The sequence below is a fragment of the Acomys minous genome (genome assembly GCF_964271855.1).
Source record: "Acomys minous genome assembly, chromosome: 12".
In the NCBI taxonomy this organism is placed as follows: domain Eukaryota; kingdom Metazoa; phylum Chordata; class Mammalia; order Rodentia; family Muridae; genus Acomys; species Acomys minous.
In genome coordinates this window covers 58,670,842-58,687,734 of record NC_140493.1, presented here as the reverse complement: position 1 = coordinate 58,687,734, position 16,893 = coordinate 58,670,842, and the positions used below count along the sequence as shown (strand labels likewise).

Genomic DNA, 16,893 nt, shown 5'->3' with positions numbered 1-16,893 from the left:
TGGTTTTTTGAGGCAGGGTTTCTCTTTGTAGCCTTGGCTGTCCTGGATTTGCTTTGTAGACCAGGCTGGTCTTGAACTCACAGCAATCTGCCTGCCTCTGCCTCCCGAGTGCTGGGATTAAAGGTGTGGCCACCACACCCAGCCTGTTTGTTGGTTTTTTGAGACAGGGTATGCCTGTGCAGCCCTGGCTGCCCAGGAACTCATTCTGTAGATCAGACTGGCCTTAAACTCAGAGATCCACCTGCCTCTGCCTCTGCCTCTGCCTCCCTAGTGCTGCCATTACAGGTGTGTGCTACTGCTCCTGGCTCCTCTCTTCTACGTGCTTCTGTGGTGACTGTGGTGACATGCTTACCACCTGCCTGAATGGGATGCCATCAACTGATCGTTTATCTCAGGTTGTAGTGGAACAGAGCTAATGATGAAAAGCTCTGTGCATCAAAATTTATCAATATTCAAAACTCTAGAATTCAGTAATAACTCGGTTTTGTTTTTTAATGGGTACACAGGAACAGGGGAGATAGTGAAATGTTTGCTATGCAAGCCTAAGGACCTAAATTCAATCCCTAGGAGTTTTGGGAGAAAGGCAGTAGCCAAATGTGTTTGGTGGTGCTGGTGAAGCTGAAACAGGTGGGGCCAGCCAGGTGAACCTGCTTGGTGAGCTGCAGGCTGTAGAGACCCTGCCTCACAAAGGAGGGGCGGATGGGGACCACACCTGGGGTTGCCCTCTGTCTCTATGTACCTACATATATACCCAAATGTGTGGACAGATAATTTAAAAAGGAACTATAGAAGAAGGCACATGAATGGCAGGTAACATGAAAAGATACTGAATTTCACTAGCCTTCATGGACGTGCATTGTGGGAAGGCAGGAGACCGCTGCAGCTACCGAGAGGCTGAGGTGAGGCGGAAAGCATCGGTATCAGTGAGCAAGAGGGACAACTGCAGCAGGAGGGTTTTCATGATTGGAAACACGAGATGTTTTCTCTTTGCTGGAAAACAAATTAGCAGCTGCTGTCCGGCCAAACGTACCGTAGTTATCTGCTTAGAAGGCACACTTGTACAACTCTGTCCCAAGGTAAATGCAGTCTTTGTTCATAAACCCGCAAGTGCAAATGTGCATCTGTAGTGAAAGCATAATGGAGGCAGCAGTGGCATGCACAGCTAGCACTGTGTGTGTGTGTGTGTGTGTGTGTGTGTGTGTGTGTGAGAGAGAGAGAGAGAGAGAGAGAGAGAGAGTTTGTGTGTGTGTGTGTGAGAGAGAGTGTGTGTGTGTGTGTGAGTGAGAGAGAGAGAGAGAGAGAGTGTGTGTGTGTGTGTGTGTGTGTGTGTGTGAGTGAGTGACTGGGTGTGCAGAGCCAGGTACCGAAGAGCCTTACATGTGCTTCAGCACACACTAACTTCCACTCTGGACCACGCATAGCTGATCAACAGGGCTGACAGCAGAGTAGGAGAGATAGGGCTATGTATTTGGAGGCAGTCGTGGTAGTTTTGAATGCCGAGATTACAAGCGTGTGCCAGTATGGCTGACTTGCTGAGTTTTGAGTCAGGGTCTTGCAGTATAACTCAAGAACTGGTAATCCTGTTTCAGCCTCTCAAGTGAGTCACCCCTCCTGAATTAAAATACTTTATTCCCTTCCTTCCTTCCTTCCTTCCTTCCTTTCTTTCTTTCTTTCTTTCTTTCTTTCTTTCTTTCTTTCTTTCTTTCTTTCTTTCTGAGATAGAGTCTTATTGTTTTGGCAGTGGGTCAGCAGGTCCTCAGGAACTGGTTGAAGTGTTAAGATGGTACATTTCATTGTGTACAGATTATAGTTGAGGAACAGGAAGGTGAGAGTAGATAACAATCTATAGTTGAGCTTACTAATCCTTGGGCTGTGTATTCAACACTATTGAAGAAATACTGGACCGAGAAGATGGTAGGTGGGTGAAAGCTCCAGCTGTACAGCCCTGTGGTTCCCAAAGCTGGGGCAGTAGTGCACCCCGGTAACCCAGCACTCCTGTGGTCCCCAAAGCTAGTGCAGTAGTGCACCCCAGTAACCACAGCACCCCTGGGGTCCCCAGAGCTAGTGCAGTAGTGCACCCCGGTAACCCAACACCCCTGTGGTCCCCAAAGCTAGTGCAGTAGTGCACCCCGGTAACCCAACACCCCTGTGGTCCCCAAAGCTAGTGCAGTAGTGCACCCTGGTAACCCAGCACCCCTGTGGTCCCCAAAGCTAGTGCAGTAGTGCACCCCGGTAACCACAGCACTCCTGTGGTCCCCAAAGCTGGGTGCAGTAGTGCACCCTGGTAACCCAGCACTCCTGTGGTCCCCAGAGCTAGTGCAGTAGTGCACCCTGGTAACCCAGCACCCCTGTGGTCCCCAGAGCTAGTGCAGTAGTGCACCCTGGTAACCCAGCACTCCTGTGGTCCCTAAAGCTAGTGCAGTAGTGCACCCTGGTAACCCAGCACCCCTGTGGTCCCCAAAGCTAGTGCAGTAGTGCACCCTGGTAACCCAGCACTCCTGTGGTCCCTAAAGCTAGTGCAGTAGTGCACCCTGGTAACCCAGCACCCCTGTGGTCCCTAAAGCTAGTGCAGTAGTGCACCCCGGTAACCACAGCACTCCTGTGGTCCCCAAAGCTAGTGCAGTAGTGCACCCCAGTAACCACAGCACTCCTGTGGTCCCCAGAGCTAGTGCAGTAGTGCACCCCAGTAACCACAGCACTCCTGTGGTGAGAACAGTGTAACAAAACCCTGAGAGAAGCCACTCCCACAGTGAGTCCTCTGACCGCCACACACGTGCGTGGCACGTACACAAACACACACATGCACCAGCACTCTTCTCTACCACAGCACAGCAAAGTCCTGTAGAAAATGGGGCCTTCAGAGTCCAGCGATAGACTGGGATCCCAGTTGTGTGTTGTGTCCTCAGGTAAATGAGAAATCTGTACATATCTCATAGGGTTCTTGTGAGAATGGAACATGACAGTTGGCATGCTTGTGTGCACCACAGTAAGAACCAAATGCAAAGGCTACTTTGTCCTTTCTTTGTCATCTCCTCAAAGGGCTCCAGTTAAAAGCAAGATTTAGAGAGCATTCATGATTTTCACAGACACTGCTCCACCGTGTATGAAATGGTTTGTGACATTATTTCCTTTTATCCTTACAAAAGCTCAGTGGAATATAGAGGCAAGTATGTGTAGATAAGAAAATAGGGTTTTCTTTCCTGTTTCTGGGAGTCTTTTGGGCATCTGGGGGCTCAGAAAGGTACTCTTGAGTGGGGAGATGGGCATCTGCTGGCTCGCACTGCCACAGAGACGCTAAGCTTAGGGGCCTGACACTACTGTCAGGAGGAATCGGAGCAGCTGCTTTCCTTACCTGCCCTCTGGGGAGACAGCAAGTAGGAAAATATAACCACAAGTAGATGCACAATTCCCCAAAACCGTGGTCACCTAGGAAATCAGCATTATTAAAGGTGGCTTAACAGGCCTGTAATCCTATCTACTGGAGATTGGCAAGGAAGGAGGATTGAAAGTTCAAGGCCTATCTGGCCTATGAGAGTGCAAGGCCAGTTCAGGCAATTTAGTGAGACCTTGTCTCGGGAAAGGACTCAGTCATAGAGTGCTTACCTAACATTGCCCGAGAGGCCCTGGCTTTAATCTCCATTCTGCTAAACAAACAGAACAACCAGAGGCTTAACCATGCAAGTCAATTCTCTGATAAACTGATGGTGGTACAGCCAGCATAGTCTCCTGATTGGTATCTGGGGTAAGTTAGCTCTGTTTAGTAACTGTAATATTAGGTGCAGGAAACCGGATACGGGAAAGCAGCCAGGACAGCAGTGAGGAGGCTGCTGGCTGCTGGACTTCAGCTGTCTCCGTGCATCAGGCCTGCTTGTAGCTGAAAAGTCTTGTTTTCTTCACGGCAGTGAAAGCAGGAAGGAGAAGCTGGCGTGGTGGCACATTCCTATAACTGCAGCTACTTGGGGAGCCAGTGTGGGAAGACTGCCTAAGCCCCAACCTTTAAGGCAGCTTGGGCAAAATAGTGAGACCTAGATTAACACAGAGGGGAGGGAGATGGGGGCCAGGGTCCCAGTCTCCCCTTCAAGGGCGTTTTCCTAATGACCTACCTGCTTCTCACAAGGTCTCACCCCAACCCCACTGCTGTTTTGTAGCCTCCCAGTGCTGCTGCCGGGGGATCAGACCTTTTAGCCTTAGGCCCCTGGGGCATTCTAGATCCTAGCTGTTGTGAGGCTGTGCTTCACCACTCAAGTGTCACTGCTCTGTCTCAACATTACAGCTTCTCCATTGACTACGAAAGAGGTAACAAACATGACTGAGTTCTGGCTCATCTCTGCTCCTGGGGAGAAAACGTGTCAGCAGACATGGGAGAAACTGCACGCAGCAACCACCAAGAACAATAATCTTGCTGCCTCTTCCAAGTTCAACATCCCCGACTTGAAGGTGAGGCTGCGTGGGGCAGAGGACCCAGACCACAGGGCAGCCCAGCCGGCTCCCTTGGTTTTGGCAGAAGTGAGCTGAGTTCCTTGAGAAGAAAGTCACTCCCCTCCAGCTTGACATGACTTAGAGTGCACCTTAGGCTTTGAATGTCATGAGGAAACCACTGACGTCACATCTTGTTCTGTTAGTCTTCTGTTTTTCTAAATTATAAGCAAGCCTAGATATTCCATCACAAAGTAGGATTTTCAGAAGGGAAAATTCTTAGCATATATTTTAGAATATCACAGCAATATTTCTGTTATTAAAGTTAAGTTCTGTTGCCACAGTGCTTTCTTATCTAGTCCAGCTAATGCATCTAACCCTGAGTAAAGACCGGCAGTGTGGCAGCTGTAGCACAAAGCGGGCTGCTGGGCTCCTGACTGGACTTCTGTGAGGCAGCATTTTACTTCACAAGTGTGCTCTTTGGCACAGTTATGCACACGTGGTCAACAGCAGGCTCTGTGGTGGCATCCGTGCACATCACCCTGGGCTTGTTCAAAGCAAGCATAGGCCTGCACACCTAGTGCCATATTGTCACAGCCTAAATGGTGCTTTCTGACTTAGAGAATTAGCTGATGCATACAAATGCAATGCTCAACGAGTTGGTTTTTTTTTTTTTTTTTTTTTTTTTTTTTTTTTTTTTGCTATACTTTATGAAATAAGAAGTGCAGAATAGAAGATTTGTGTGGAGCTGGGAGAGGTGGTGCAAGCCTGTCATCCCAGCACTCAGTCAGCAGATCAGGCAGATCAGGAATTCAGGACGAGCCTTGTCTACATATCAACTTTGAAATGAACCTTGACTGGATGGGACTCTTATCTAAAAAAAAAAGAAAGAAAAGGAAAGAAAAGAAAAACCAAGACAGAAAGAGCTTGTCTCCTCATAAAAGGGATTTTTAAGAGTTGGGGGGTGGGCAGGGAGCCAGCTACGGCGATGTGGGCCTCTAATTCCAGCACTACGGAGACAGAGAAAGGAAGAATAGAGTCCAAGTTCATCCGGGTCACATAGTAAACCTGTGTCAAAACAAACCAAATGAGCCCCCTTCAATCAAAAAAATGAAAGTGGTGCAAGCTGAATACTAAGCTGAATTTCCCTTCTAGGTTGGCACGCTGGATGTCTTGGTTGGCTTGTCGGATGAACTGGCCAAACTGGATGCATTTGTAGAAGGGTAATGTACCTGCATGTGTGAGACTGAAGAAAGTGAGACACTGTCGGCATCAGGCTGTCCGGAGAGCATCTTTCCAGAGACACTCTTCTAGTCCATGTGTACTCTACACTAGCTGAGTGATTTAGGATATGCCTATTTTTCTTTGTATACCAATGTTTTATGTGTATTTGTATGTGTGCACATGTGCATCTCTCTGTACACAGGGTATGAAAGCGCATTCATGTAGGTGTACATGTGTGTGCAGGTGCACATGGATGTCAGCCATCTACCTTGGTGTTTGTTTTGTTTTGTTTTTTGTTTATCTTGGTGCAGGGTCTCTCATTGGAACCTGTAGGGCTTGCAGATTCAGCTGGGCCACTGACCGGCGAGCCTTAGGGACCCTCCTGTGTGCTTCCCCAACACCGGGAGTGCAAGCACGTACCACCATGCCCAGCTCATTATCACATGTACTTTGTCATGTATCGTGTCTTATCAGTCCATCAGCTGGAGAACATTTAGTTTACTGTCTTGGCTTGTGTGTTTCCTGTGTGCTGTACGTCTTTTTCTCTTGAGTGTGTGTGCATCTGGCAATGGAATCATTGGGTTCTCTTGGTTCTTCTGTGAACAATTGTTTGCAGAGTGGCGGTACCAGTTCATATTTGCCTTGCTAGGTTTTATTGTTTTTGTTTTTTGAGGCAGGTTTTCACACTGTGTCCCAGGCTGCCTTGGAACATGCCACGTAGCCCAGGCTGGCCCAGAGCTTATAGCAGTTCTGCTTCAGATTCCCCAGTGCTGAGATGACAGGGGTGAGCAGTGCTGTAGCGGTTTGATTTTGCAGCATGTGTGCTAGGACCTACACTGCCTCATGCTTACTGCAGCCCTCCTGGTGGTACAGAAAGCAGGATCTCATTCTGGTTTTGTTCTTGTTTTTGTTTGTTTTTGAGACAGGGTCTCACTCTGTAGCCCTGACTGGCCTTGAGCTTGCTCTATATACCAATCTAGCCTCAGATTCATGGAGATAACCTGCCTCTGCCTCCCAGGGGCTGAGACTAAAGGCCTGCCGTGATTAGCTGCATTCTGATTTTCATTCACATTACTTTAACAGTGATGTATGGGAGATTCTTATAAGGATTTTTTTTAATGTATATGTGTGTTATCAGTGTGTGCGTGTGTGCGATGTGAGTACAGGTGCCTGTGTGGGGGCTAGAGAAAGGCTTTAGATCTCCTGGACCTGGAGTTAGAGTTGGTTCTGAGCCACCTGACTTGAGTGTTGGCACTGAACTTGCCTTCTTTGGAAGTATGTTTTTCCGTAGCTTCTAAGCCATCTGTCTCTGGAGCCACCACCACCCTCTTCTTTTTTCAGATAGTGCAGCATGATCCTATTGCTTTATGCTTCTAAGTGCTGGGGTTACAATTGCACACCACCATGCCCAGTTTAAGAAATCATTTTAACAAAGCACATGAAGGGAGGAGGTAAATAGTCCCAATATTGTATTGGTTTTCTGTATTACTGAAGGCAAGAAAAGAAGGCCTCCTGTGGGGAACACTTGTACATAGTGAAGAGGTGATGGCTGGAGGCAGCGGTTGTACATAGTGAAGAGGTGATGACTGGAGGCAGCGGTTGTACATAGTGAAGAGACGATGACTGGAAGCAGCGGTTGTACATAGCGAAGAGGTGATGACTGGAGGCAGCGGTTGTACATAGCGAAGAGGTGAATGTTGGGAGACAGTGCTATTTACGTGTTTTCTCAGTTTTTGAGGGGCTGAGTCATGAGGATTAGCTGTTCAAGCCAGCCTGGGCTATATAACGAGACCCTGTGTTAGAACCAAGTTGGGGGAAAAGCCTCAAATGAGGTCAGGGCTTGCCTACTACAGGCAAGGATGAAAAAGCAAGGAGAAAAGAAAGGTAACAGTTGCTTTAGGGTTGTAATTCTATAGGTAGCAGAGGATGGTCTTGAAGTTCTGGTCCTTCTGTCTCCACCCTGACAGTACTGGTATTATAGGCCAGTGCCACCATTACCAGTTTTCATGACTTCCTTTATAGACTGAAAGACACATTGCATGCAGTTGAATTTTGCAATAACCAGATCTTGATCCACTTTATTCTTTATGTGATTTATATAAGGAGTCATTCAATAGTATATCCTTCTGTGACAATCTGTATGGATTTTTTTTCCTAAAAATGATGGGTTTTCTTTCTTTCTTTCTTTCTTTCTTTCTTTCTTTCTTTCTTTCTTTCTTTCTTTCTTTCTTTTTTCAAAACTTCCCAGCGTGGTCAAGAAAGTGGCTCAGTACATGGCTGATGTGTTGGAGGATAGTAAAGATAAAGTTCAGGAGAACTTACTGGCCAGTGGAGGTGAGCTGATTGTTCATGATCTCTAATTATCCGTGTATAATGTGAGTGCATGGAAACATCAAAAGCTGGGGTGTGGGGGGGGAGGGCAGGCCTTTAATCCCAGCACTTGGGAGGCAGAGGAAGGTGGATCTCTATGAGTTCGAGACCAGCCTGGTCTACAGCCGGGACAGCCAAGGCTACACAGGGAAACCCTGTCTTGAAAAACAAAACGAAACAAAACAAAAACAAAAAAAAAAAAAAAAAAAGAAAGGAAGAGAAAAAAGAAAAGAAAAAAAGAGGAAAACATACCGAAAAGGCCACCACCGCCCATAGATGTGGGTGCTACCTGAATAGAGAGCTGTGAGGGGACTGCAGATGACATTACCAGCATAGCTCCCCCCGGAACAGAATTCCGTGTTCCTCTTAGGTGATGCGTGTTTATGTACCTGGCCTCCTGCAGAAGCACTGTTTGGCTCAGTCAGAACTGTTTCCTGACTGCAGCGGAACAGCTCAGCTTTATTGCAGTTACATGCCTCCTGTTCTCCACTTCATAGCACCCAGGAAATGATTGATTTCATTACAGGGTATGCCCTTATGCCATCAGATTAGAATATTGCTTTTCTTAGTACTCACAATATAGACCATTAACGTATGTGTCTGCAGCTGTAAGTTGATATTTATATTGAGTCTCCTCTGTGTAACGATGGCTTTATAAACAATACTTTTACCTCATTGTTGATTTTAAATAATTAATTCATGTTTAAAAAAGATTTGTTTGTTTGTTTATTTATTTTATATATGTAAGTGTTCTGCCTGTGTGGATACCTGCAGGCCAGAAGAGGGCATCAGATCCCAGTATAGATGGTTGTGAGCCACCAAGACCTCAGGAAGAGCAGGCAGTGCTGTCAACCACTTAACCGTCTCTCCAGCCCAGTTCATTCATTTTTGAAACAGGGTCTGGAACACTAGGCTGGGCTTGAACTCAGAGAAATTCTCCTGCCTATACCTGGGACTAAAGGTGTGCACCACCATATCCAACAGTACTTTTTAATAATTCTACTTTTCTGGAGCCAGACAGATGGCTCAGTGGTTAAGAGCACACGCTGTTGTTGCAGAGAACCTGAGTTCAGTTCCTGGCACACACATTGGGTAGCTCACAACTACCTGTAACTCTAGCTGTAGGGAGTCTTGGCCTCTGCAGGCACCTACACTCATTTATATAACCTGCACCCCCCATATACGTGATAAAAATAAAATAAGTCGTAAATTCAGTGTACTTGTAGTCTTATTCATGTTAATTTAATCAGTACTCCCAATATTCAGGAGGTAGATGCCAATGGAGTTCTAAGTTCAAGGCCAGCCTTGTCTACAGAGCGAGTTCCAGGACAGTCAGGAGCTCCACAGAGAAACGCTGTGTTAGGAAAAAAACAAAACAAAACATAACTCACCAAAAATGCTACTCTTTGTTGAGTAATTAATTCATTGCTTCCTTTCAGTTGACTTGGTTACTTACATAACAAGGTTCCAGTGGGACATGGCCAAATACCCAATCAAGCAGTCTCTAAAGAACATCTCTGAAATAATTGCCAAGGTAAGACACACTGAGGCAGGTGGGCACACTAATGTATAGAAGATTTGTTTAAACTATGTGTATATGTGTGTCTCAAGTGCTTGCGTGTGTGCGCACACGCGTGTACAGAGAGAGCTATGAAATACCTTTTATTTTTTATTTATTTATTAGTTTTTGGTTTTTTGGTTTTTTTCAGACAGGGTTTCTCTGTGTATCCTTGGCTATCCTGGACTCACTTTGTAAACCAGGCTGGCCTCGAACTCACAGCGATCCGCCTGCTTTTGCCTCCCAAGTGCTGGGATTAAAGGCGTGTGCCACCACTCCCCGGTTTATGAAATACTTTTCAAGTTTTTTCTTCGTTTTGTTTTTTGAGACAGGGTCTCTCTAGTAGCCCTGGCTGTCTTAGACTTGCTTTGTAGACCAGGCTGGCCTTGAACTCAAAGTGACCCACCTGTCTGTGCCTCCTTGTGTGCTGGAATTGTAGGCGTTGGCCAGCACGCACGGCTTATAAGAAAATTTGTTAATAGAGTTTGTTTTGGTTGTTTTTGTTTTTGAGACGGGGTTTCTCTGTGTAGCTCTAGCTGTCCTGGTACTAGCTCTGTAGACCAGACTGCCTGGGATTTAAGGTGTGTGCCATTACCAGCAGAGTTGGTTTTTATTTTGTTTTATGTTTTCAAGACAGGGTTTCTCTGTGTAGCCTTTGGCTGTCCTGGAACTCACTTTGTAGACCAGACTGGCCTTGAACTCACAGAGATCCACCTGCCTCTTCCTTCCTGAGTGTTGTGATTAAAGGCCTGTGCCACTGCGTCCAGCTAGTTGGTTATTTTTAAAATCCCCTTTTAAAGTTGTACTTTAATGAAATCACATGTTTTTTAAACCACAAAGTATTTAGATTGCACTAGTAGAAGCAGACATAGGAATGCTTGCCTCTTTGTTCTCTTGAAGGGAGTCACTCAGATTGACAATGACCTGAAGTCGAGAGCGGCTGCATACAATAACCTGAAAGGGAACCTTCAGAATTTGGAGAGGAAGAATGCGTAAGCTCTCAAGTCTTTGTGGATACTAAGTGCGGGAGTGCCCTAGCACGTGCTGTGTGGGACACAGTTGCGTGAGAAAGTTCTAGTTTGTATTTTTTCTGTAATCAAAATGGTTTGTGGGGAGCTGAATAGATGGCTCATCAGTTAAGAGTGCTGAGTTAAGAGTCTTCTTGCAGAGGACCCTGGTTGGTCCCCAGCACCCAGGTGGCAGCTCACACTCCTCTGTAACTTCATTCCCAGGGGATCTGACGCCCTTTGCTATACACACAGCATGCATAAACGTAAACACACATGCGTACACACACAAAAATACTTTTTAATGATTTTTTTTTTAATTTCATGGGGAAAAATTTTTGTGGAGAAAGTTCACTAATTTTACAGACTTCAAGCAATTCAGAACAAATAGTGAGGCTGGTTTATTAAACTCTCTGAAATGTACGTGTCACCTGAACTCTGGTGTATTTCCCTATCCATTTGACATTTTACTGAAATTTGTTTAGAATTATTTTAAATCAATTCAGTTATTACATAGCAATTGACTCTCATGCTGAAAAGATTTTTATATAACAACCTGTTTATGCTATTATGATTATTTTCCACTTTCTCTGTTTTCCAGGTTTAGGCTTTTTAAGCATTAACTTATTTGGTTCATCTTCCTGTGATGTTACTGCAGGTGTGGTTCTAGGCTGTTGAGTTGTTGGTAATATGTGTGTGTGGTGTATTTGCGAAGATGGCCCATGTACCGGTGTGTGTACATGTGGAGGGCAGGAAGTCACAGGTACCCTCCTGTCACCCCCTGCAAGCCTTGGGGTCATTCTGTCTCCACTCCCCATGGTTTTGGGGCTGTGGGTATGCATAGCGCCTTACATGGATGCTGGTATCTGATCTCAGATCCACATGGTTATACAGCAAGTGCTCTTAAGCACTGAGCCATCTTTCTAGCCACCAAGTATAGTTTTAGTACACAGCTGTTCAAAGCTGTATCATCCTCCAGGGGAACCGCTGGATGGAGATGGTCTGTGGTACACACAACACAAGGCATTTTCATTACTGGAAAACCAAACGAAGACTGCTTTGAAAGTTGATTATTGTGTTAATTAACCAAAATTATCAGTATCACATGATATCCAGGGAAAGAGAGAAGCAACAGAGGTTGCGCTTAGATGACATAATTTCATAATTACAATGAAGTAGACTCTGGTACCTGATGACTGTACTTTCCCAGTCAAGGTATATAATTAAGAGAAGAGCTGAGCTACAATAATTAAAATAAGCACAAAATTCAGCATTAGAGGCAAATTCTGACAGACATTGACACTCCTTGTGTTGCAAGGGTGGGGTACATCACCTCACTGCTGATGTCTTAAATGTTTTTTAAAAAATTAAAAATCTTTATTTTTCACCTATGAGTGTTTTGCCTGCATGTATGTATGTGGATAAAGTGTGAGGTCAGAAGAGGGTGTCAGATCCTTTGAAGCTGAGCTGCTGCGTGGGTGGGAATTGACCCTGGACCCTCGGCTAGAACAAGTACTCATAAGCACTGAGCACGCCTCTAGCCCCTAACTGTTGCCTCTTGTAGAGCAGAGTCCTTGTGAGGGGCAGGTAACATGTGACCAGCCTGCCCTTCTTTCCTCATGTCACAGAAGCAAGCGCACAGGTATCCACCAGCAGTTCTCTTCTTATCCTCCAGGGGAAGTTTGCTAACCCGAAGCCTGGCGGAAATTGTGAAGAAAGATGACTTTGTTCTTGACTCGGAGTACCTCGTCACACTGCTGGTGGTGGTTCCCAAGTATGTCTGTTACAGAAGATTCCATAGTGGTGCACGCCTTTAATCTCAGCACCCAGGAGGCAGAAGCAGGCAGAACTTTGTGAGTTCGAGGCCAGCCTGGTCTACAGAGTGATTGCCAGGACAGCCAGTAGTAAGACTCTGTCTTAAAACAACAATGGCAACAAAAGCCTGTGTGAGAGAGATGCTCTTAGTGGTCTCAGATCTTACACACGCGTCTTGCTGTTGACTGCTCTGGGGAATGGTAGCTGAGGTCAGAGCATCTTTGTTGTGTTTGTATCTGGTTAGGGGACTGGGAATAAAAGAAAACAGTGGCTCCTGGACGAAGGTGGAGAGGAGCATTAGGGGAGCTGGTTCCCTGGTGTCACCAGGCTGGGGCATTCTCTGTTGGAGTGTAGGCTCTTGGAATTTTCTGTGGCTGTGAAGAAGAGCTTGGTTCTGAGGGGTTTTGTGTTTTCAGGGCTGTCCTTGGGTTGGCCTGGAGCTTTGCTGCTCCTGCCTGCACATCCCAGCACTGGGGTCCCAGGCATGTGCTCTCGAGCCTGGGGTGGAAAGCTTTGCCCCGCGCTCTCTTGACTCACCTGTTCCCTGGGACACTGGAGCACATTATTTATTCAGAATTCCTATCTATCTGTGTGTTTATATTGTTCGTGCTTAGCTTTATTTAAAACTTACATTTTGAAAAATTTAGCTTTTTGTACCTTAAAACAGGAACATAAGACTACTATGTAGGTCACTTTACATAATGGATTACCTGTGCCTGCGAACCCTTACTATAAGTCATGCACACTGTTGTCTCTCCACACCCTCCAAAGGCAGTGGCCTTCCCAGAAAGCTGTTGCACAATGTTCTAAGGCATTTAGATGTTCTATCATTTACAGTCACTGTTTCCTTCATGCTTCCTGGGGTACGCCCTGGTTTCTGTAAATAGAGTTTTATTCCTTTGTAATGGCCACCAAATAGTAGTGATTTCTCATGGCCTCTTCTGTCTTTTAAATGAGGTTATGATGTTTTTCAGCCATGCAGTCTAAAAATAATGTGGATTCTACTGTGCTTCGCTGCCTTAACAACCCAGCTGTGCCTCTGTCACCACCCTCACTGGCTGTGAGAGTGGCGACCCCGATCTGCTGCTTCACTCAGTGTGCGTGAGGCACATCCTCAGTGGGAGCCCGATGGTGTGCTGCATACCTAGGATGTATTCTGTTGGAGCCACATTTCCCATCGGCCCCATGTGTTCTCCTCTTGTACGTGGCAGAAGTCGGCCTTGCCTTCCCTCCCAGTGTTTACTGTGCCTCTTCTGCAGGTTGAACCACAGTGACTGGATGAAGCAGTACGAGACCCTTGCGGAAATGGTAGTTCCCAGGTCGAGCAAGTAAGTAGCCGTCTTGCAGCAGGGTTTTGTTTCCTTGCAGGCTCTGACAGCTTGTGGGATTAGGAAATGTCTTTGTGGTCTGTGTTTCCGTGGAAGTAAATGGGTAGTTTTAGAGCCATCATTCTTACGTTACGAATTGTCAACTCCGGTTATCATAATTTTAGATCTAGAGGGGACTTGACACAGCAGGTTTGGACCTTTCTTTCTTTCTTTCTTCCTTTCTTCCTTCCTTCCTTTCTTTCTTTCTCTTCTTTCTTTCTTTCGTTCGTTTTTCGAGACAGGGTTTCTCTGTGTAGCCCTGGCTGTCCTGGACTCACTTTGTAGACCAGGCTGGCCTCGAACTCACAGAGATCCGCCTGCCTCTGCCTCCTGAGTGCTGGGATTAAAGGAGTGTGCCACCACTGCCCGGCTTGCTCAAAGCCACACTTGTTGATCAGTAATGGCAGGACTAGGACCAGAGCCAGCCGTGGGACTGTGTCTGCTGCCCCTTGCTGCCTTCTGAAGCCTTCATCCATTGTCAGTGTAACCCCTCTAGGAACTGAGTCATATCTGCCTTGCCGAGGAGTCCCAGCAGGCAGCTCCTGGATGTTGTGTTGACCTTGTCACTTTGAGCCGAGATTTGATGAGGCCAGATCTGTGCATTCTTCAACAGCAACAGAATGCTTGCATTTTTGAGTTATGGTTTAACGTGTACTCTCTTTGTTAACTTCAGCAGTGTGATGAGGCAGTTTAGGCAGCTCATTCCCTCATAGGAGGGGAAGCCATGTTTAAGTGGTCTAAGGCATGTGGCTTCCAGTGGCAAGGCAGGGCTGACCCATGTCATCAGTCCTTGTCCTGCTATTGCTGCACAAGATCCTTGTTAAAGAAGGTATGGAAGACAGTGAGGAAATGAATTCAGCAAGATCAGGTCAGAAATACTTTCTTTTCTAGTTCATTGCGTCAAATGGGAGTTAGCTTCATATGACTGAAAGTCATGGGCCCTGGTGATGGTTCCTTCTCCAGCTTTATCTGTGACCCAGTATGTCCTTGAACTTCTCTGGGTCTCACTTTCTTCTTTTAAATGACAAAGACGTTAGGAAGATAGTTTAAGACTTGATAGAGTATGTAAAATACAAATGTGTGACATCTGACAAGTGTTGGTCTTTTGAGAATAAGCCACAAACCTGAGCTCACTGTGATTTCCCCCTCTATTTAGATAATACCCTTTATTAAAACCAACTCTTCTCGTGGTAAAACTGGAGGCAGTGGTTGTGTCTTGACATGCAGTCTGATTTGGACTCTTGGTCTTGACCAATAATAACTCCCCTGCAGGGCGTTTGAGCTCAGAGATGACAGTGTGCAGGAGGGTGAGGACTCAGCGCACAGTGTCCTCTAGTGGTAGACATGCAGAAGGCAGGCTCCAGGTTGGGTGGAGGTGCTAGGTAGGTCAGTTGTAATAGGCCTTAATTCTGAAAAGACTAGACCATTTCAGAGAGAAACATCTTTTATTAATCAATTTTATAATTTAAAGGAAGAATAGGAAAATGCAGGCAATGCTTCCCCTAATTGCTTTCCGGGGTCCCGGCCCCACCTCACAGTGTAAAGTGCATTTGGCACCCTGACTAAAAATACGGCTATTCAGATATACATGGAGAACACAGAGCTAGTGCCCGTAGCACCAGGAAGAGCCTATAATTCACATAAGCCAGCTAGGCCTTCGGGGCACTGCTCTGACACCCACTATTCAGGAAAGAGGTCTTTGGCTTGATGAAGATTTTTGTTTGGCTTGTAGCTGACATTTTCCTTTATATGTGTGGTATTGGGGTCAAACCCAGACCTTGGCACATGCTGGACAAGCAGTCCACGCTGAGCCCCATTGCAGCTGGATAACTAGTATTTAATTACCTTGAAGCAGTCGCTGTTTCAAGTTCCTTACTCAAGTCAAGTCAATTAAAATTTAGGTAGTAATGGGGCTAAAGAGATGGCTTAGCAGTTAACACATTTGCTACTCTTGGAGGGGATCTAGGTTTGGTTTCTAGCCCTGCATGGTGGCTCACTATTGTCTGTAATTCCAGTTAGTGGGAGCTGACTCTTCTGACCTGCAGTGGCACCGGGCACACACATGGTGCACACACAGACATGCAGGCAAACACCAGTACTCAAAAATAAATCACTTGATCACTCTGTCCTTCCTGCCTTTTTATTTTGAGACAAGTTCTCATGTAGCCCAGATTGGCCCGAACTCTTAATTTGCCTGCCTCTGTCTCCCAAGGGCTGGAATTATAGGCCTGTTCCACCTGGTTTGCTTTTGTACAAGAGTTTATTGACTAGCCTTTTCTCTTTTGTGCAGTTTTACTAAATTTCTTTCTTTCTTTTCTTTTCATTTCTTTCTTTCTTTCTTTTTTTTTTTTTTTTTTTGGTTTTTGGTTTTTTTCAAGACAGGGTTTCTCTGTGTATGTAGCCTTGGCTGTCCTAGACTCACTTTGTAGACCAGCCTGACCTCGAACTCACAGTGATCTGTCTGCCTCTGCCTCCTGAGTGCTGGGATTAAAGGTGTGCACCACCATACCTGGCTAAATTTCTTTGTTGCTGTTTTTAAGTTTTAAGAGCTTAAAGAGATTAACAGGAAATAACTCAGAGTCCTGTTCTCAGCAACTGCTGTTGCCCAGCTCTGGCAGGTTCTGTTGGAGGGGACCAGTGGGGGCTTGTGTAGCTGAAGCAGAGGCCGAGGGAGCTCTGCTCCGTTTCTTCTGTAGACAGTGTTGCTCACTCCGTGAGCCTCTGACATGCTAGGCAGGTCACACATTGGACATAATGGTTGGCCCTTTTTTTTAAAAGCTTACTGTATCAATGGTGAGTCTTGGGAGTAATGAATGAAAGATGAATTTTGAAATAGAAGAAAATACTTTAAAGTACCGTCAGAGCCGGCTGTGGTGGCACAAGCCTTTAAGCCCAGCACTTGGGAGGCAGAGGCAGGTGGATCACTGTGAGTTCGAAGCCAGCTACTCCAGGACAGCCAAGGCTACACAGAGAAACCCTGTGTGGAAAAAAACCAAACCAAACCAAAACCAAAATCCTTAGAAAGTGCCATAACAAAACATAATACTGTGTATGCTAATTTTTAAAATAAAATGTCACGCTCAAACCTGGAAGTGGGAATATTACTTGTTGTTTGTTGAGGCGGCCCATACTGTCC

The 16,893-nt window shown here is 45.9% G+C and overlaps 1 protein-coding gene across 1 annotated transcript in view; it reads left to right on the top strand.

Moving 5' to 3' along the window:
* ATP6V1C1 (ATPase H+ transporting V1 subunit C1) overlaps positions 1-16,893 on the top strand; it is a 44,367-nt gene that overhangs the window by 16,635 nt on the left and 10,839 nt on the right. The window contains exons 2-8 of the mRNA XM_084749527.1: positions 4,274-4,437; positions 5,572-5,639; positions 7,889-7,974; positions 9,450-9,544; positions 10,469-10,560; positions 12,251-12,349; positions 13,650-13,718. Of these exons, the coding sequence (XP_084605653.1) occupies positions 4,306-4,437; positions 5,572-5,639; positions 7,889-7,974; positions 9,450-9,544; positions 10,469-10,560; positions 12,251-12,349; positions 13,650-13,718 (641 nt within the window). The 5' untranslated portion in view covers positions 4,274-4,305. The remainder of the gene's footprint in view (positions 1-4,273; positions 4,438-5,571; positions 5,640-7,888; positions 7,975-9,449; positions 9,545-10,468; positions 10,561-12,250; positions 12,350-13,649; positions 13,719-16,893) is intronic.